Source organism: Rissa tridactyla, chromosome 2 (assembly GCF_028500815.1).
Source record: "Rissa tridactyla isolate bRisTri1 chromosome 2, bRisTri1.patW.cur.20221130, whole genome shotgun sequence".
NCBI classification, from domain to species: Eukaryota; Metazoa; Chordata; class Aves; order Charadriiformes; family Laridae; genus Rissa; species Rissa tridactyla.
Genome location: NC_071467.1, coordinates 111,818,513 through 111,840,766, shown reverse-complemented (window position 1 = coordinate 111,840,766; position 22,254 = coordinate 111,818,513). Strand labels below are relative to the sequence as shown.

At 37.6% G+C, this 22,254-nt stretch overlaps 1 protein-coding gene across 3 annotated transcripts in view; it reads left to right on the top strand.

Annotated features, from left to right (window-relative positions):
- The window catches only part of SUGCT (succinyl-CoA:glutarate-CoA transferase), a 333,441-nt gene that overhangs the window by 272,406 nt on the left and 38,781 nt on the right, over positions 1-22,254 (top strand). For all 3 annotated transcript variants that reach the window (XM_054190372.1, XM_054190371.1, XM_054190374.1), the window contains one exon: positions 7,107-7,170. In XM_054190372.1, the coding sequence (XP_054046347.1) occupies positions 7,107-7,170 (64 nt within the window). The remainder of the gene's footprint in view (positions 1-7,106; positions 7,171-22,254) is intronic.

Sequence of the window (22,254 nt, the reverse complement as noted above, 5' to 3'; positions counted from 1 at the left end):
AAATGCATACAAAACCTATACATATCTGTATACCAACATGAGATGTGTAAGAGGAAAAAATAGGTGACTTGAAATTCTTGGCAAAGAAAGAGGATCTTAACATAGTAGCCATTACAGAAGAATGTTGGAATGACAAAAATCAATAGGAGAGTGTAATACCTGGCTATAAACTGAACAGGAAGGACAGATTAGGTCATAGAGCTGGGGGAGCAGTATTAGGGCTATGCTGTTGAGCCTTCTGATCAGGAAACGGATATTGAGTCCAAAACGTTGAAGGGGATCAAAGAATCAACTAAGCCTAATGAGGTAGTAATAATGGGTGACTTCAACTACCTTCAGCTGGTCAAATGTCACAGTGGGATAGACCGTAAGGGAAACAATTTCTCATCATCCTGAGTGATTGCTTTTTTGGAACATTTAGTTCTAGAGCACGCAAACGGAATGGCGATTCTTGACTTAAGTGACGTACAGCAATGCAGGTAAGAAACTCTGAAGTCCTCTATCAGAGCAGGCCTTTTTGGGTTAAAGTCATGGCCATTATAAAACTTAAATTCAACATTGAAGAGACAATAACGAGTTTATAGAACCACTATTAGGCTGAAGGACGTAAAAACCCTTTAGGCAAAAGATACTAAATAAAACATAAGGAAATTAAATCCTAAGAATCAGTACGGAATCCAGTTGGGGTGTTCCGTAGTAGAACAAGTAGACACAGCAGCCAAGTGAAAAAGCAAGAAGTATTTGAATATGGTTACTTGGATCGGGATTTTTTTTTCCAACCAAAGATATATGCTTAGGCATCAAAACCCCATCCCTAGGGATGTCAATAAAAAGTAATTTTATCTACAGCATGTGTGTAAAAAAACTGTGAAGCTGTGGCATAAGAAGGACTTTGTCAAAGCCATCACCTCACACCCACAAAGAGAAGAAAAAGTTTACCAAACAATCTGTAAGACACGGGCTAGCAGAAAGCACAAGCGGAGAATACGGACATTCCAGTGAACTGTGGTTTTCTTTTGTTGTATTCATTTAGTATCACAGATGTGGTGCTAGGGACATAAGGGACTATAACTTACTCACAGCACTTAGTGTGTCAGAATAAGGGACTGAGAGTAGAGAGATAAATTAACAAGCAACCAGAAACAAACAAAAAAAACCAACAGAGTTCACTCATTCAAAAATTTATAAAGAACATTAATTTTGTTTAAATTAAGTACAGTTCAAGCATGAAATAGTGAGATCCTTCAAATATGAGAGGCAGAGGGAAGTAAAGTGGAGATAGATGTGATTCACTAATACAATACCTAACATGCCTCATATGGTAGAGAGATGATATTACCTTCTCCAGGTGAGCCCTATATGCTAGAAGCTGTGTTTGAAAAGAAGGAATAATGAAGTTTTTAGCGATAAAAGACAACTTGCATTGGCAACAGGACTTGAAAATACTGGGACTATTGCATTGAAAAAAAAAAGGGGGGGAAGGGGGAGCATGCTGTTATGCAAAACATCCTGCTGTGTAACATCATTCTAGAAATAAGAGACCAAGCAGAATGGCATCAGATAGGGATACATTTAACATCCTTTTCAAATGAATTAACATCTTTTTATTTGGAAAGATGTGCTTTGAGGATGTGGGATGCGATTCCAATACGGCATTGTGTTCACAACACACGCTATTAGTTCTTTAGGGGGGTGGTTATGGCCATAGCTCTATGTTCAGCATGTACAGGAAAAGCAGTATTATTATTTTCTTGTGGTTTGGAGGCACGAGTAGTAATTACATTTACCAACAACCGGCTATCTTGTGGCTACAAAAATATGGAGAAAATAGTTACATCATTTCCTTTGTGGCCCTGAAAATCCTTTTCACTGAAGTCTAGAAACTGTGAGAAAGTGGCGTCTGTACAAATGCGTGTTTTGAATGCATGGCTCTACATTAAGTAGAACTTTTCAAACTTTGGGGGATGGGGGGCTGACAACATGTTTGATATGTTACTGACTCCAGCGTCTCCTTCAGTTGGGATTTGGAAGCTGATTGTATCTCAGGTAGTACCTAGAATGCATTTGAAACCTTGCTGGCAGTTCAAAGAGAACCTGCATTGTCATGGGTGATTGGTTACCTGCGTTACAGCTGAAATGAACTAACATGGTATGAAATGAACCTTATGATAATTGCAGAATTTGCCAGATGTATTACTAGGTAGCCAAACCCCCCACTATCCATGCGAAAAAAGGCCGAAACCATGTTTCTGATTCTCCTACCTGCCATTTGTGCTGCTGCATCAGTAATACAATAAAGTATTTTACTACTTTAGCATGCAAGAGTGCCATTCATTTTTGAGGGATGCAAAGAAAATGAATGCTTGTTAACAGTAATATTCCAGTTGCACAACTTTTGTTACTTTGCTTATATAATCTTTTTATCAAAAGAACTCTTTTGTGTATGTATTCTTGCTGTATTTTTCAATTAAGGGACCCATCATCGAGCATCAGATATTCTTACAAGTTGCAGAGTGTCCAAGAAAAAACATGTTTCTTTAAATCATCCTGAAGCCATATCCTGCATGATGATATTTTTTCTAGCTGTTTTTTAGATAGGTAAATAGGTATTCACACATAAATCCTAAAGAAAGCCACCATATGCATTAATAGTCTGTACGTCTTACTACCTTAAGGGACAGTACAGTCATAGAAAAATGAGAGTTTCGCTTTTTTCAATTTTCACAGATTGTTCAAGGAAAAAGTGTCTTGCACCACTATACGTACCATGTGATCTTGTAAAGACTGAGTCTTAAGTCCCAAGTGGTCAAAAATAAAGCTCCTGTTTGAATCTAGATATTCAGCTTTGCAAGTCTTTTACATGAAGATGAAATTTAAAATTGTTTCTGCAGCCATATTGTATTTTTAAATAGTTACATTTCTTTTGGAGTTCATTTTATTCTCATTTTCTTCCTTATGTGTCCTTAGCTGTTAAGTGAGGCTCAAAAGAGACTCAAATACTGAAAGAAAAATGACAATATTGAATTGAACATGCCCACTGGTAATATAAATATTAACACAGAAAAGAAGTGACAGTTGAATAGTTGTTTTGAAGAAGGTGAGAATACAAGAAATTAAACTAGAGTTAATATTTGATCCTCCTTGTGAAAGCAGATGGCTAAGGGATTTTAACTCTGCCTGTTATAAAAATTTTAACCACTTTTTAACTTGTAGTTATTAACAACATTAGGGAAAAGAGCAAAATTAATCATTGAAGCTGTTACATCTGAGCTTCATAGCAACTGATGTAAGTATCCTCCATAGTTTTTCTCATGACAAGCTAAGAGGAAATGATGAAACAACTGAGAATATATATGATGAAATATATTAAATTACCCTTGGTTTGCATTACACAAGTAAAACATTAAAATCTTTGCTTAAAAGATTCTGTGTGGACTTCCTTGCATATAGTATTGGAAAAATAATATTTAAGTAATTTTTTAATTAAATTCTTTTATTCTCTGAAGACATAATCATATGACTTGTTCTATTTGCTGTTGGTCGAACAAAGTCATGTAATAATGTATACTGGCTAAATAAATTTAAAATACAGTGACTTGTGTTGTTTTTATCCATCACCAAACAATATTTTCTTTTTGTAACATGGGCAAATGTGATGCTGTCTGCATATACAATAAGTAATCCTAAAGTAGAATTGTAGCAATAATGATAATTACGTATATTCTGCATTGTATGTATAATGTCTATATAGTTTTTCACACCCAGTCTGCAAGAAAACACAATTTTTTAAAAAAAAAGATCATGTAGCAAAAGTTGATGCAGGAATCATTATAACAGATATCACAAATCAGAGCAACCCTATCTTCTATTGACTTCAGTAAAATGCAGAGATTTTTGTGCTGTTTCACGTTGTGTAATTTTTTCTTTCTTGCAAATAGGAGAAACTTTTCCTTTACAGTTCTAAGTGTCAGTGTTCATACATAAAAATGTATGAATGGAAAATAAAATCCTGCATGAATGTGTCACAAGTAACAGCAGGACACTGCTAGTTCTGTTGCTGAGATAAGATTACAAAATGGTGACATCAGGTTTTCTTTTCGTTAACTAGTAGACAGCCAAGAGAGGTTCCGTCTTTAGTCTACAAGATGACTGTATTTGGAATAAAATGAAATAGCATGAAAAGGTTATTACTGAAAGACAGAATACTGTGCTTCTGGTTCCCTTACAAAGATCTTACAGTCAGTGTAAAATGTCACCCAAATATTAATCCAATTCATACAATCTCAAATGGTAACGGATAATATAGTAATAGAGGATTCCTAGCCTGGAAACTAAGCCACGGGGAAAAAAAAAATATTTAAAAATGGATCTATTGATGGCCATCATCTTTTACATCACCCTCTTCGTTCATCAGTTCCTTATGCTGAGCTAAGGTGAATACAAAGGGGATAGAGGACTCTACCACATCAGAAGGATCATGACCATTTGAGTAGTACGAGACAATGAAGAAGTCCTTCAGGTTCTGTCTGTTATTTTCTTCTTAGACTTTCCCTGTCTTTCACGATAACGGACGTAAATGTTGCATTCTCCTAAAGGCTAGGATGCAGTAATCTTATATGTTTCCTTCATGGTTTCTAGAACGCACACGAGGAGGAGTCAGTGAAATTGTTTTTTCAATTTCTTTTTGGGAATCCTAATAGTGGAACACGTGAAACAGGAAATTACACAGTTCTTTCAAAGAGTGTTGCTGATGTGGGAAAAAAACAGTCTTTGACCAGATTCATTGCTCGGGGGTTCCTTTCTTCAAAAGAAAAGATGGAACTGAGTACACCAATACAGACTTAATGACTGTAGAAAATAAGAGGAATAAGAGTAATGACAACTGCAGTGTTTTCAATAAAATAATGTCTCTGAGAGGGAAAATCAACACCATACTTATCATGAAAACGGAAAGGAAGCTTGACTGTATCTTAAGCAATTCTTTTAAAAGGGAATAGCAGTTGGACTGGTGATCCTCAAAGATACTGCAGGTTTTTCTTAGTAAGGGAAGTGGAAGTAAGTTTTTCTTACTTACCCCAAATTCCCTAAGTAAAGGGAAATGGAATTTGAGCCTAACGCAGGAAGGCATCTGTGTGTTTTTCTTTAACCAAATGGTGCTACTTTAAGCTATAGCCTTTATTTTGAACTCTAAAGAAGTGCTTATGCACCTGATTATACTGTTGATTTCAAGTTCAAATAAGAGTGTTTTCTTGCATTTAGGTCACAAATAATCAATTAAATGCATATAGAAAGCCAATGTAGGTACGTTACGAAGAAAGGAGGCCAAGCTTTCAGTACTGTTTGATTAAGGGCATAACTGGAAAGATTCTAAATATGGGTTAGAACAAGCAATTATATTTTCCAATTCTGTCATTTGGAAAAAAAATCTGAATGTCTTACTTGAATGTCTACCAAAATTGGTGTTAACCTTCCGAAAGAGAAATAGAACTAATGATTTGGTACAGCGCCAAACAATTAGACCAATGAATAGACATTATTCCACCAGCATCTATTATCGGAAATATCTGGATTTCTAAATGTCAACTAAATAGGCTTACCCCACCAACTAAGAGAAAACTGACCTGACCTTTTGACACCACCTGTTCAGGAATGGGAATTTTTTAAGCATGCTATTCTACACAGATAAAAGGTTCACAAAATTTGACCTGGAAAGAATGGCTAAAGGAATTAGTTTTGTTTAGTCTAGAAAAGAGCAGACTGAGGGAGGATGTGATTACAATCTTCCAGTACGTAAAAAGAATGTTATGAAGATGCTAGTGATTGGTTTTCTGTGTCCCGTTCCGGAAAAGACAAGAATAAAGGTGTTTAATACAAAGCAAAGATACTCAGATTATGTATTAGGTGAAAAATTTCTAACAATGAAAATAAAGAACGTGGTGCAGACTACATAAGAAAATTGTCATCTTGTTAACTGGAAATTTTCAAGAATAATTAGACCAACACCTCTCATTAATAATCAAGGTTGCTAGTGATGTTCACGGTGCAAGGTCAATAGGTAGATGAATTACATGATCACCTAACAGTCTTTGCCCATCTTTCGTTTCTATAGCTGATACATTTGGCAAGGCACTCTATTTTATTTCAGATTTGTTGTTACATCGGACATGAAAATATTGCATGTTATGTTAGATTGTTATATTGGATATGAAAATATTAAGTAGCTTCTGGTTAACCAATGTTAACGGGAGGCTTTTTATTTGTGAAGGATACTTCAATAACAAAATTAATAATTTTTAAGAATTCTGGCTATGTGATTAAGATAAGAGTGTTAGAAGGATGGCAGAATAATAGGTAAGGAAATAATAAAGATCACGTACTGGCTTCGGATGCAGAATTCTATTAACAATAGCAGTGAGTTGGCTATTATGAATTTCTTTTTCTCTGTTACTCGAGAATTTTGGTATTATACATTGTTTTCTGGTTAAGGTTAATAACAAGGAACTATAAATCATGATGAATAATCACCCCATACAGATAATACATGGAGCTGAAGCATGGCATACCCACTCGAAAGAACAGAAATAACATCAAAATTGTGGCATCTTTCCTGAATAGTTTGTAGGAACTACTAAGACAGCATTTCATAGTGTGATCCATCATCAGCTCAAAAGCAGCTGAGTAACAGTGAAAAAAAACACTACAGCGTAAGTTGTGTATAGGCCTTCAAGACATATTGCAGATTAAAAGTGAAAGTGGGTGAAGGTTTTAATTCTCATTTCACGTTGGTACTAGTTGCGTGTTTGTGGTTGAAAGCATGACATGCTTGCAGTTGGTTTCTTATGTTTGATGTTGGATATAAGAGATTAAAGATATGTTAGACTTTTAAAGTCTTACTGAAGCATTTATTTAAATGCATAAAATAGACAGTAGCGTCAAACATCAGGGCTTTAATTTTTACATATTAAACAAATTACCTGAATCGTAGCTCCCTGTATTTTCAGATTTTCTGTGAAAGAACAAGATAATATTTATCTCTTTTCCTTTCGAGTTTAGGAACTGATTATATTTTATTATTACATACATTTTTGGGTTTGTCTTTTTTTTAGGTGCTGCACAATGAACTTGTGATGGAAATGAATCATCCAACAGCTGGGAGGATAGCTGTTCCAGGTTAGATGTTTAATTCTTTTCTCTAAATGGAGCTTGAAATTAAATGCTACATGACATCCTGAGTAGTTCTGGAACTCAGCTGAGGACATGACACATCTTCACATTTCACTCAGATGAACAAAAGTTTAACCAGGAAGACATTTGTGCTCATACTCTTTCTGGTAGCAGAAAAATGGGTTAAAATGTGTGTCAGAATAGCTTCTGGTTTTCATCGGTCAGTTGTCATAAAACATGAACATGGATTTGATAATATTTGCAAACTCCCACTGCTAGAAATATTACTGCTAAATCATCTACACAAATATGTGAATCTGGTTTTGATTTAGGTCTATTTTGCAAGTTACACAGCCTTCTTTTAGGGACACTTCTGTTGTAAAAAAAAAAAAACCAAAAAAACCCCCAAAAACAAAAAACCAAAAAAAAGGAGTAGGAGGAGGGAAGTTCGTACTGAAGGTTTCATCACGCTACTTTGTTTAATGAGATTGGACATGAAGCTCTGCAATGATGAAGTCTTAAATAGCTATTTTGGATTCTCAGTCAATACGGAAGTAATAAACTAGTCTTTCCTCTTTTAAGCTCTAAGTGGATCTGGAATTGGAGCTTGTGTAGCTTTACTTCCATTAGAGTTAGTGACGGAATGGGCTTAGGTTCATCTAGAGCCATTATGAAAACTCTCATTCAGATCCTTGCAGTTGGCTCTATTTTGACAACTGAGCCTTATCTGATAATCTGCTAGCTGTTGGGTCAACTTTTTCTGCTTCTCTATTCTCTTCTCTCTCCCAAGCCACATTGAGAATTGTTTCCTCTCTCATTCAAAGCACCATGTCATTTTTATTTTTATAACATCTTCTCCTTACATTGTGATTTTCTGTGCCAAATTCCACCCTCTGACACAGCATCCAGTTGTCATCAATTTCAGTTGACTGGAGCACATGTAGTGGTAAGAAGAATTTGACCCATAAAATTTATCTTAATTTGCACATCCTGGAATCACACTGGGATGCAGAAAGAATTATTTGAAAGAAATGAATCCCATATTAGATCATGTTTTCTGCATGAATAGAGGGGGTGTTTTGTGTGCGTGTATGTGTATGCTTCATATTTGCTCTTTATCACAGTTTGCATTCCACATTTGGTCCCACTAGGCTTGGATGTTTGGTTGATTGTATTCAAAAGCGCTTCTCTAATTTAGATGCACATATCTGGAAATAGTAATCCTTTTGTTTTAGTTTCTAACAGAAAAGTAATCCTGGTTTATTTATCCAAAATGAAAAGACTAATAAGGGCTTTGATTTAATTTTTTTTAAAGAAGTGGGCAGAAAAGCCTTGCAGATGGTAGAGAAAGCGCGTAAGGTTTTCATGTTGCATACAATGTATAATCTATCTTAGAGAAAGCAAATACTCCTTAAGGGGATAGGTTAAACTGCAAGAAGAGGAAGGAGATGAAAGGAATGTTCTAATGTCTGTCAGCAGCGATAGAATGTATTGGCAAGAGAGTGAGTTTTTACATAGGTAAGCCATAGTACTTCCCAAATCCTTAGTTATTTTTTATTTTATTAAACCAGTGACACTGCACTAAACTAAAATAAATCATCTTAATCTCTAATGGTTTGCCATTTAGATGGGCTTCTATGAAGAGTTTCTTATATTGAGGCAGATGGCTGAAATGATTATTGGATATTTTAGCAGGAAAAGGAGAATTCCTTCCTTTCCTGGCATGGAGGGGAGAGACAGGGGAGGGAAGGGTGAAGGACACTCATTCAGTATGAGCAGAATGGACCTATTGATATCACTGGAAAGACAGTGCATTACTCTGTCCAAAAATTAAAGTGCATAAGTGAGTTTGGCCACTGTTGGTGGTAGGCAATGGAAGTACTCTGAATTGTCCTGGTCAATGATATATTATATGATATAAGAGCATAGGGAAGAGTGTGCAGAGAAGCCCTCTGGTAGATAAACTGTTTCTCGACGACTATTTAAAATAGTAACACCTTTTTTTTTTTCAATATGATTATATTTGAATATATTTTATTTGGTAGAGAAAAACTTTACTAAGCTCTCAGTTTCTGGTTCAAGGTTCCTTAAGAAAGATATTAATGTGAATGTTGAAACTCAATAGACTAAAAATGTCTCTCCTTAAAGAGACTGTGGAGACTCTGATCCCAAAATAAAAATGGGTGGCTGTTACTTCTTAACCGTATAAGCGAGATTTTAATGTGTCTTTTAGTAATTGAATTAGACATTACACTTGAGGCTCTTGACAGAGGTCAGACATGGGCTGCCAAGTAAAGTTGTGAGTGTAGTGACACGCACTTACTGAGTGAGAGCATGCTGGCAGATTTCATCTCCAAATATCACGGTTGGCCTCTGTCTCTAGCATATTGGTTTGGAGTAGTTCTTCTCCAGGCATGTCCCCACTTTGATAGTGGGTTTGAATCCGTACATGAATCCACACTTGTAGATCTTGCATCTTGACATTCTGAGGGATTTTCCCATTGACTTTAATGTAGTCTACATTTTTAATGTTGGACGTGGGATTCATACCCCTGCTTTGCTTAAATATCTTTTGATATGGCTATTGAATTTGGTTCTTTCCACACCTAGTCAGTGCTTTCCTCCTTGCCTGTTTTTAAAATTCCTAGCCTGAGATACAATGTGTGCCGATAAATACATGGTAGGGTACTGGTGGAACTGGAGTGGGAGAAGTCACATTATAAAAAAACATGTTTCTATTAATTTTTCTTTTCAAAATGCATACTGATGGTAGGAGAGATACAGACCTTGTATTTTGATATCTCTTGCTTCAAGTATTCATTGAAAAACGTCTTTGCACATATAAGCTGCTGTTACTATTAGCAAGATATCTTAGATTCAAGAATGGATTTGAAAAAGGGAGTTCATCATGTCTAACTAAGAACAACTGTATAAAAGATTTTAAGAAAAATGTGGTGGTTGAGTGATTTCATTAGGATAATGTTTCACATATACCATTCAGTATATTCATGTCATGAGGCAATTCTAGAACTGACTTGTCGTATCCATATACAACTTGACATATCGTATATACAGAAGGTGCAATAATGTGAGAGATCCTCGCTTGAGTCCCAAAGGCCTGGCGCTATATCGCACTCATTCTTGACGGGAATGGTTGATGTGGTTGCAGGGCTGTACTGGTGAGTCTCTTCTGCCTCTATCTCTGAAGTCAGCTTAATCATCTTTACTTCGGGGCAGGGCTCCAAAGATGATCAGGAGCTAAAGCACCTCAGGTGGAGAGGCTGAGGAACAGGGACTGGTTCATTCTGGGGAAGACGCAGCCTCAGGGGAGCCTGGCAGCAGCCCCCTGGCATCTACAGGGAGGTTATCAACGTGAAGACCTAGGCTCTTCATAGCAGTGCGTGGTGGGAGGATGAGAGAAAAGAGAGATTCAGACTGGATATTGGGAAAGTCTCTTTCATCATGATGACAGACAGGCAGTGGAGCAGATTGCCCAGAGAGGTTGTGAAGGCCCTGATCTTGGAGGTTTTCAAGAAACAACTAGATAAAGCCATGAGCAACCTGGTCTGACCTCAGATCTGACCGTGATTTGAGCAAGAGCTTGGACTGGAGACCTGCTGAGGTCCTTTCCAACTTGGATTATGTTCTTATTCTGTGATTAACCTCAGTATCTTCTCACTCTGCTCTGTTGTGCTTAGCCCTTTTCATAGAGATCCGGAGGAGAAATTACGTAGTTTTAAGAAGATGGCAAATGCAGAGCATGGAAAGTACTTTTGAGGGCAAAAAATGATAGGGGAGAGAGGTTTTATAGAGTGCCAGATTGCAGATGATGCTGGATGGCACAGAGACAATACAGTTAAATGAAGGACAAAATTTCAAGAAGTTTTAGTTTCTGGGTTAGTGTTGAACTACTTTGCCAAAAAGTAATGGATGTTTCTGAAGAGTGATAGCATGTGGGTTTCTGTGAGCCATGGAGTAATTTATTCTGAGTTGCAATGTGGAGCATAATGGATACCAAACCATACTGATTTTGTAGAAAAAGCTAATGGGCGCAATGCAGTCTTGCCCAAACCTTTTCCATTATCATCTATTTTATATGGTTTAGGAAACTCAAATAATAATATTCTGGACTTTTGGATTATCTAATGTTGACTTTTAAAGCTGCCAGTTGTTTTTTTGTAGTCAAAAGAGTGTTTGTAATATTTCTTTTTTTAAAGGAAAAAACACAATGCATTCAGCTGTCCCTAAAAAATTGACCTTTGTAGAATTTATTAACTAGCAGGAACCTCTGTGAAATAAACCTCATTTCTGACCCCTTCTAAGCCTTAGCGAATTGGGAATTTGGATATAAGCCTACACTTTGGAATCATCTCTCATCAAACAGGAAACAATATAACTGTAGAAACTGTGTAAAACACCTCTTCCAGACAAAACAACTATTCTTAGTTTTGATAATGTTTATATTGTGCGTTCTTCTCATCCCCATTTCCTGAGTTGATAAACGCTATTTCTGTCCTTTGGCCCGTGATCTGCATCAAGGATGCCTTTATTGCTCAGAAAGGCCAATTTCATACCTGGCTTCGTGATTTCCTTCTGTGCTCTTGAGATAATGTGTTCGGGGGACTGCTCCAGGCTCAGTTAGGAAAGGCAGTACAGGATTCCTCCTTGGCATAGATTTCTTGGACTGAATTCAGGCAATCTATGTTAATTAATCAACCCACTCAGGAGAAATGTCCCTTTTTCCGGTCTTCTCCTGTCACTGTGCATTACAAATATACTACTGAAACAGGAAAGACATTTTTTTCAGAGATAGGCTTTTCCTGTTGTATGATTCATTAAATGGTGTTGAGGTTCCGTGGAGACTAATTGCGATCAATCTCTTAGAAGAATGGTTTTAGAGAACAAGACGAAGAGGCAAGAAATCTAATAGGACTTCCTTACTGTGCCGCAGATTTCTTCCTTAACCTTGGACAAATCACTCTCTGTGTCTCACCTTACTAGTCATTGGATTTCTAAGGGAAGGAAGTTCTTGGGAAAACTCTAAGTATTATTTTAAATATGTATTCCTATTTATTATGTATGTATGTATTCATGGTTATTTTCTCCGTGTATGGGGAAGACCAGTTGCAGTTGTAGAAATAACGGTGGGGTATCTACGTGTTTGATCAGTACATTTCAATACAGGGAGCAGATACAGCTGTTAGTGGTACATACTGTCTTTTTTTGACCATTTCATGTAAGCGTAGTGGGGGAAGCTTCAGTAGAACTAGATATATGGCAAAATGACTTCTGCATGGGGGAAGTTTGCAGGAAATTAAGGAAGTCTGTACTCCAATCCATTGTTTCCTGCAGCTAGGAGATCCCACAATACAGGAACAACAACAACAACGTAAAAAAATCCCAACAATTTTTTTTTTTTTTTTCCAAGAACCTCTGCTTGAACTTCTGATCCTGTCTGCTTCTCATCAGGCAGTTTTTTCATATGCGCGTGTGTGCATGCATGCATGTGCATAACTGATGTTGATTGAAAAATTTTAATTTCACTTCACTATTTATGGTACATCGGAGACAAACAGCTTCACCGGCATTACTGTTACCTCATTCGCCTTTTTTAGTCATCAGGGCTGACTGTTTATGTCTTTTACATTCACAGAGCTGACTTCAATTTTGAGGAATTCAGGACCATTACAGGAACTCAGTAGAAATGATGTATGACAGCTCACTTAGCTATCTTCAAAATACTTTAAAAAAAATCTTAATAAATATATAAACAATGTATTCGTGCTGATTGCAAAAGCAGAAAAGAGATGGTGGGAATGGCAAGAAATATTTTATAGCTTCAGTATTATGTAGAAAAGGCTAGTCTATGTTTTTAATGAATGATACTTTAATTTGGAATCTTTTAAGATTCCTTTTAAATTAAAACATAAGCAACAAACCTTTTCATATTTTTGCTCCTCTGTCATATGTTTCCAGAGTATTTCTCTACTGTATATTTTAAAATTTTCTATATCTACTGGAATGGTCTTAGTGCCAGAGTTGATGCTTTTAAAGTGATGTTTTAAGGAAGAAAAGCCAGCTGCCTCTTACCTAGTTCTGGGACTTTAGTTGTTGGGGGAAATTAAGAAATAGAGGGAGTCTTTTCCATCAGGCTCAGAGTACCTGAGTAACGGCACCGACTGGGACCAACAGCCCCATGTGTTGCTCAGGCAGCAGCTCTCCAGGACTGTTGGTTCAGGGTGTCTGACTCTCCTCTCAGCAAACCTTAGATTTTTCTGTCTTTCTTTATGTTGTGGCAATCAAAGTTGTTTTTTCTTGCCTCACGTGTTTCTTTCAAGGACCTGACACTGCCGTATTGGGAGGGGAAATAAAAATCTTTCAGCGGACAAGTGGGGACATTTTCCTACTCTGTACATAATAAGTGAAGTAAAATGCTGGTTGAAGTTTTGCTGAGTGTTGATTGGTAATTATACTCCTACTTACTGGAGAATGTTTTCTTTATATTTTCCTCCGTGTGTCCTAAGATACACTCAGATTTCCTTTAAACTGGATGTAATAGTTTCTTACGGAGAGTAAACTAAACAGTATCACCTTTCTGATACATAGGGGGAAAAAAAAAGGTGAAGTATTAACTGACTAGCCAAATAAACTCATTAATTTCCCACCAATGGTGACAGTCCTCTAATTCAGCTTAGTTTAAAACTATTTTTTTTGGTTCTGCTTAAATGTGTTTTCCACTTCTTTCTATGTATGTAACAGTTAACTTAGAAAGTACTTTCTTAACCCTCACTCTGTAACAAGCACAGCCAGGTGCTCGCACAGTTCAGGGTGTGTGATTGCAAAGATATATCTGCATGCCTCGGGTGCGTTGTAAAACAGCCGAATTACTTCAACACCCATAAATTGTAAGTATATCTTTATGATCTTTAATAATTATTGGATAAGAAAAGGAATCTACTGTCAGCTAAAAAAGTTTGGTTTCATTAAATGTAAAAATATGTTTTAAACATTTAGACAATTTTACTTAATCCCTAGGATAACCGAGTATACTAATCCTCATTTGTGTTTCCACCATGTCATCTTGACCCAAGCCCTGCCTCCCCGTGAATGGAAAGAATGACTGGACTTAAACTGTTTTCTGTGAACCTAGACTGAACAATTTTATGGTCATCAGTGGCCATTAGATCATGTAGTTTGCCATAGAATTTCATTGATTTACTCCTTTCATGTGCGTTTGACTACAGTTTGCCTTATTCAGAAGTCCTCAAGAGATGAAAAATTCCGCAAATATCTGCCTCTTTTTTTAAATGCCTATTCAGGTTCGTTGTTAAAAAAACCCATGCCATGATTCTAGTTCAATGTTACCTAGTTTTACAGACCAAGACTATTTTTTCCATGACTTTCATGAGCTTTAACTTCTTATGTTTTCTCCCCATGAAAGTACTTACATTACAGAAGTCGCATCCAGATGACTTTTTGACAAACTATGTAGGGTAATTTGCTCAGGTCTTTTTAGGTCCATTGTGTAAGCAAAATGCGGCTTTGTAACTCTGTCTTTTTTATTGCTGTCTGTGTAATGAGTATTTACAGGAAAAATTTGCAGTTGTATAGAGTGCATCACAAACCTCCTGCCTGACTTTGAGCAAGTCCCTTAGCGCAGGAAATTACATTTCTCACTTCTTCATCCAAAAAATTGAGATAATAGAACTCACAAGTAACTACAGAGCATAAATATGCTAATTTTCTCCCGAATTATAATAATGACCATATGTGAAATTTGATGCTATAGGATTGGGTAGAAATGGGGGGCAAAATGAGACTTGTACAGTTAACTTTCTGTTCAGTTGATTAAGAGCTTGCTACCAGTATATAACATGTACCTGTTCTGGGTTAGTAAATTTACATATATTTAACTTTTTTATCTGTAACTCCTAAAGTGGGGCATATTTAAGTTCTCTTAGTCACTGTGAACTTGCAATTATTTTTACTCCTCTTCCTTGTACTTCCCACAGCTCTTTCTAGTAATGTTCTGCCCAGAAATTAATCCCGCGTTGCATCAAAATCTATTTTAAAAAGACCGGTATTGCCTAACTTATAGATGTGAGGTACCTGCCCATGCAGTAAAAATTACGTTGATCTATTTAGCTGTCGTGCTGCATTTCAAGCTCATGTCTAATTTGCTTGCCAATTTAATCCTGAAGATTCTGTCAGCAGGACTATTTCCAGATATGTATTTCCATTTCAGTGCCTGCATTTCAGGTTATTTTTCTTCAGATATGTTTTTTTTCCTAATATTAATAGAAAAAAGAGCAATGTTTTTGATGCTTCTTATCTCTCTAAATCCCTTTATGTGATCAATGAGGACACAATTTGAGTGGGTAATTTTGAATCCAACAATCTCTTCACCTATTCTAAAACTTGTGCCTGGTATTAGCGTTGATATATTCACCAGCAGAGCTTCCTTGCAAAACATCCCTGCTTCAAAACAAGAGTGGTGATTTGAACCCGAGTCTTGAATATTCCAAATGATGCCTTAATAATTTGGGCTATCAAAAATAAAGCATTGCTGCCACCTCTTTTCGCCCCCTGCTGTTTTGTTAACTATTCTGGAGCTCTTTAGGGATTCTAGGAGGGTGGGAGAGTTTTTTCAAATGTTTTATGGCTACATGTTAATTTTTTTTCCCAGATTTTTATTTAGCTGATATTATTCACCAAATTTGATCCAAACTTGCAAATATTGTTTTGTTAAACATAAACGTTTGGGTTTTTTTTCCAAATAAAACTAACTTGTCCATCCTATCACTGTGTGCAAAAGGTTTAAACCAAGACAGAACGGATCTTAATCCTTATCTTAATACGAGGTCTATTGAAAACATTAGGCATTGGGTCAAGACACGATTAGAAAAATCTTCCTGACACAGAGTCTGCTAAGGTATGGAACCAGAGGCCTCTTGAAGACACAGAATGCCTATTTCTTTGGCTGTCTGAAACTAGACTGAATGCAGCAATAGAAACAGTTTACCCATATAAAAAGCAGATAATTGTTCTATTAAAAGGGATTGATAACTTAATGAATTTTAAAATTTTGATGTCAGCTCATTGCTTTAAATTAAAGTTGTTTAGAGATTGTGCCTGTGGCAGGCCAATAAAAAATTTATATTGATTTGTGTGTAAGTAGAGTGTTCCTCATGGGTTTTGAACTGGATGCAGAGATGAAATGAGGCAGAGGCTTGCAGATTAGAACAAGCTTTTTAATATTATTTGCAAGCTGTTTTTAGAAACATCACAAGGAACATAAAATTAGGCACATTTGTGAAGAGAGGCAGTATGATTTACAAACATGTGGGGCAAACAAAATTTCAAAGCTGATCATGCACAAATACCCAATTCCGGTTGTCCAACTTGCACATACTGAAAGCACAACTGCCTGCACACATCTGCTATTCCCGGCCCACGAACACTGACATGCTTATACCAGCTTGTACAAAGTCATAGCAATTTCATAGTATTCTAAAGAAATTGCAAGATTAGTGCTAAAAAATGAGGCTGCGTTGCTTTGACTATGAGATTTAGATTCCTGTGAGTAAATCTATGATGAAAACTGTCCTGCAATTTGCTGGGTTACATCTGGGAATTGCTTTCTCTTTCTTGAAGAACTGGGTAGTCCCTTTTCTGCTGGAGTTGAGCTAGTGATTTTTCTTTTGAACCAGGTTAAGTTCTGGTGATGCCGTGCAGCCATTTCTTCCTAGGTTTACTGTCCATGCGGTATGTTTTTTCGGTGTCACCTAGTTTGAACCATTTTGGATTACTGAAATGGTCAGTGAACCCCGGAAAACACACAGTTTAAAAATGGAAAAAAATTGTATGACGGGGGTGCGCCTCAAATATGGGTTTCACATAGGGAAAATTGTGAAGGTTTCAGGTCTCATTCCTCAGCCAGAACCTAACCATCATCTGGGCTCCCAGCACAACCCTCTGTCTTGTTCTCAGCTACCTGAATCTTAAGAAGTTGAGAAGCTAAAGCGAAGCAGCTTGGGGGGTACTACCCTGGAAACATCAGTGGAATCTATGCTGTGCCCAGGAATCACAAGGAGTTGTGCTGATAGGAGAGAAATTAAAATAGGACCTACGGAATGCAGGACTACACTCCTGGAGAACAGGAGTCATTGTTAGGGCTCAAATCTCACCTTAGGCAGGTGCAAAATCTAACAGCTTTGACCAAGAAACCGGTGGTTCACAGCAAATGGCATAGTGTCAGGGTAGAGAAGAGAGGGCTTGCGCTGAAAGGACCATGCTGATGAGAAGACACGGGCAATGAGTTGAGGAAGGAGGTGATAGGAAAAAAGTACAATGAACTGTGGCCTTGCAAGCACCAGCTGGTGCAGACAGTTCCCCTCCTTAAATTGATCCTTGCTAATTGGTGTCAATGGTTAGTCAAACCAGTATTCTGAATTTCAGCCTTGTAGTACTTGTTACGTTTCAGTGAAACTTCAGTGAAAACTTCAAAATCACAGGTCAAATTGAATCTTGGTCTGAGAGAAAGTAATGATTAGAAACTCTTTTGGTTTCATGTGTGGTTTGTCTCTTGGGATATAAGTTTTTGTGGAAGTGCTTAGAATAGTTAATTTAGTAAAACAAAAAACTTTGCAAAGGTGATCACTTTCTATAAAGTTCTATTAGATATTTCCTTAATGATATAGGGAGTTATATACTCGATCGTGTGAATGTACCACTTACTATTTTGTATGTGCAAGCCAGGTGTTTAGGTAAATAAATGAAGAGTGTACAGTTCAGTTTCCTTTGAATATGCCTGTATTTTAAAATCTCTCCTTCACCTTCCAATGGGGAACCCTTTAGGGATCAGTAAATTTGGCAAAGGAGGCTGTTTTGGCAAACAGTCTAGTTCTGATATTTATTCATACTTAGGGGAATAAAGAAAATAATGATGGAGCATAGATTTTTGTGTTGGTAGTATTTACGTTTGCTACCTTCCTAGATCTCTAGAATAAGGACTAGTGTTGTAATTCTTGAAAGGGAATTTTTTACTTCCTGACTTTTCCCGACTACTCACAAATCAATGTCCCCACTGTATTATTTAATAGTTGTTTTATCTCAAAACTGAATGCACAGTTTAATAACCTACCCTTCTATTCCTCATTCTTGCTTGGATTTCCTGAGAAAAAAAAACCATAACAAAATGCTGATGTATCCTTTTGCTCCTCATAGGCTCAGGTACCATACTATAGCTTTCACCAGCTCTAAAAGAGTGTTGTGAGAATATGTGGGTGAATTGTAACTTTGGTATAGCTGCATAGCAATGTTAGATTGGAGGATAACATTTTAACCCATCCTTCAAGTACTTCTGTAATACTGACACTGTAGTGAGGGGAAAACAGGAGAAACTGGGAGGAGTAGCTCAGAATTTCATAGAAAACCCTTGGTGTCTTCCTATGAAGCCATTCAACTTCTAATAGTCGTTATTCTGACATATTTTATGTCTTTCAAAATGTTGGCAAGTATGGAGGTACCTTGGAACCTTCCTTCCAGTTGACTTTAACATGACTTTTAGATTCTCACTGCTAGATGGTTCATCAGTTAGAGCAGCATCACCCACCACCAGCTGCCATGTGGCAATCTCTTACCATTTCCATGAATTTGCATTTGCTTTCAAGATTTTTCTGTCAGATGTCCTCAAGTCTCTGTTGGTTGTTTTGTTGGGTTTTTTTGTTTGTTTGTTTTTATAAGGGAAGTTTACAGTCAGTTGCTATATAGTGAGGCCTAGTGTAGACTTCTAATCTTCATATATTTTCAGAGATTGGTATTCTTTTCCCCAGGTATACCCAGACGTGAATCAAAATGCTTCATTGAACGTATTTTGAAACTATAAGTCTAAGTCTTATCTGATTCTTGGAAACCAATATTATACTGGGCACCAGCTCCAATGAAATAAAATACTATACTTCTAGAACATAAATACGTATTACACCTGCATATCACATATGAATGTATACTATATACTCTTACAGAACAAAACAGTCTTGATACCCATGGAGGTTATTTGATGTTAAACTGTAGTGAGAGAAGAATTAGATAGTTTTGATGCTATAATTTATAAGCAAAGGCGATTCAGAAAATTCAAAAATCTGAATATTTTGTGCGTCAAATATTAACCTTTTTTATTTTTTTTACAAAGTGTTGTATGGAGGAAGTTATTGTAAGTGAAAAGAAAGCTAAGACCTGGTATGATGTTGCATTTTTATCTGCTTATCTTTGAGCGGTATTTATGTGTAATTATAATCATCTGTGATATCAAAGACAGGAAAAAAAAATCATTATTTCTTTATAAACAAGATTTCAAATATTGGGTACGTTCAGGGAATTTATGTGCTCTGATGATTCATGGCGATTACATTGTTGAAGATAAATGCCTTAGAAAGTTGTGGATAATTTTTAAACTCAAGATGAATGAATTAAACAACTGTTGTCTTATTTACAGTAAAGCATGTCCTCAGTAAAAGTGCTCTGCTCTTTTTCGAAGACTTGAGTTCTATTTTCAGGAGCTTTGTCATATAATTTTTCTAAATTTACTGTAATTAATGAGAGGTAACGATCAGTAATCAACTTAAATGTACCGTAAAATATGGAACCTAATATATGCAAGATAAAATTTAAGCATTCCAGTTCATGGTACACTTTGTAGTGTATTGACTGATAATTACACAGAGATATTAAGAGGATCCATTTGTAGAGGCACTTTAAAAAGTCAAGAGGTAAGATTGAAAACTCAATCATAATTTAGGAAATTTCTGTCTTCTAGTGCTTAATGTCTTTACCTGAAGAGTATTTAGTAGTTTAAAATTTACTTTTATATTTGAGTAGTGTAACCATTACCACCTCCTCTTTTGTAGAAAGAAATAAATCCTGCTCCCAGTGACCAGGGCATTTGAACCACCACTTTGGGGAGGAAGGACTGCGTATTGGTTTGCTCATCATGCTGGGATAATAGCTGATTTCCACTTCATTGCTGCTTTTAGCTACTTAACTAGAAATACCTGTGGGCCAAAGACACCAATCCAGGCAGGAATGTGATTATACAGATGTAATTGGTATACAACTCACACAGCCTTTGAAAGACTTAGGACTTTTGATTATAAGTTGGCTTCTTCGACTGGTCTCATATTTCCAGTCTTGCCTAAATACTGCATCTGTGAAACATAATGACTGAGGCATGCTGGCAGCGAAAGCAATTTTGTCCTGAACTTTAAGATATAATGGGTATAAAGTTCAATTACCAGTGGTGTTCTCCCACTGGTAACATTCAGCCTATAATAAAAACCAAGGTGATTGAATGGAGTCACATCCATGTAGCTGTAAGAGAGGTACGTAATAGGAAAAAAGGCAAATTATTAAGACAATGTACATTCACCAGAGTGCTTAACACTGTTATGTGCCCACTCACCGTACAGGATATGACATAAATTGTATTTTCTAATGCTGTTGCATCTATTTGACAAAGATGAGAAAATATATCAAACTAGTTCTTCGTTCCTCTGTACTCCTACTTCATAGGCATAAAACATGGATTTAAGCCATATATGTTATGTATTGTGGTTATGTTATCTATATGATGCTGAGATTTATTTTGTCTGTGTAAACAAGCAGGTAAGTTTAAATTTATGCGCTTTTTTTGTATTTTGTTTTCTATTCTTGTGTATTAGATTTTATTGCCTCCACCTCCACCCAGGTTTCTTTGGCATTTGGAATGCCTTAACTTTTGGTTAGCCCTGAATTGGTGAGGCAGTTGGACTAGATGATTGTCGTAGATCCCTTCCAACTCAGCTATGCCGTGCCATGCCATGCTGTGCCATCCCATTCCCTGTGCTCACCATGAGTTAAATAACGATGAGGCTGTTATTTGCCTGAAATGCCAGGGGGTTTTCAGCTCCAAAAACACTTTCAAGGACAAATAACACAAAGATACAAGTACAAACAGGATATTATTTTTATTTGTGTTTTTCTGAACTGTTTCAGAGCTGCTGCTCACAAGCACTAACACAATGCGCATGTGTGGCCAGGAGTAGGATGATGTGTTCTTGAGTTTAGCTTGAAAAAACATCCCTTGCAGTCTGGCAAAGGCAAGTTGCAGAGCTACAGAAAGTAGCAGCAGGAATACGGGGCAAGCAGTCCATGTTTCCTGAAGAGTAAGAACGTGAAGAATGAGGATCAGGACCGACCACACACAAAAAAAGAAAAGAAGAAGAAAAGATGTGTGATACTGTGGGGTGTTTTCCAAAGTATGACTTGTAGTAATGACAAGCACACTTTTCGCCTTCCAAAACTCGCTGTGCCGCTGTGCTTCTTGTCCAGTGATGCCCGAAAAGTGCTCCCGTGCCTGCCCTGCGCTTGTATTGCCGGCGGGGAGAGCTGAGAAGTGGCAGCTCCGGATGGTGCATCAAGCCGTGAGCCCTTCCAAGCAGCATCTGTTTTGCCCAAGCAAGAACCCCATGGAGCCAAGGGAAGAGCGGAGCTCGCTCCCGCTCCAAGCTTGCCGTGGGCAAGAGAGCCCGAGAGAGCCAGGGCACGAGTGGTGCCTTGGAGGTGCAAGAGCAGCAGGCAAGAACCGAGCCGAAAGGGCCGCGAGGAGCCCTGACAAGGGGCTGTGCTCAATGCCACAGAGGACAAGAAGCAGCTCCCGGGGGCACCCTGGGGGCCCCCTGGGAGTGTAGAAAGCTTCCTCCCCCCGGATGCGGGGCACGAGGGCCACCTTCGTGGAGCAGGAGCAGCAGGCTCCTGGCCAAAAGGGCCCGAAGGAGCCCTGGCAAGGGGCGCTGCTCAATGCTGCAGAGGAAGGCAAAAAAACCCCCGAGGACATTTGCTAGCCCACCCTGGGGGAAAAAAAAGCCTTCCTCCCCCCAGCTGCAGGGCACGAGAGGCCATCTTCGTGGTGCATGAGCAGCAGGCAGTGACCTGGCCGCTATGGAGCAGAGGGGCCTGACAAGTGGCCATGCTCAATGCTGCAGAGGAAGGCAAAAAACCCCCGGGGAGCAGTGCCAATGTGCCCCGGGGGAAAATTCCTTCCTGACCCCAGCG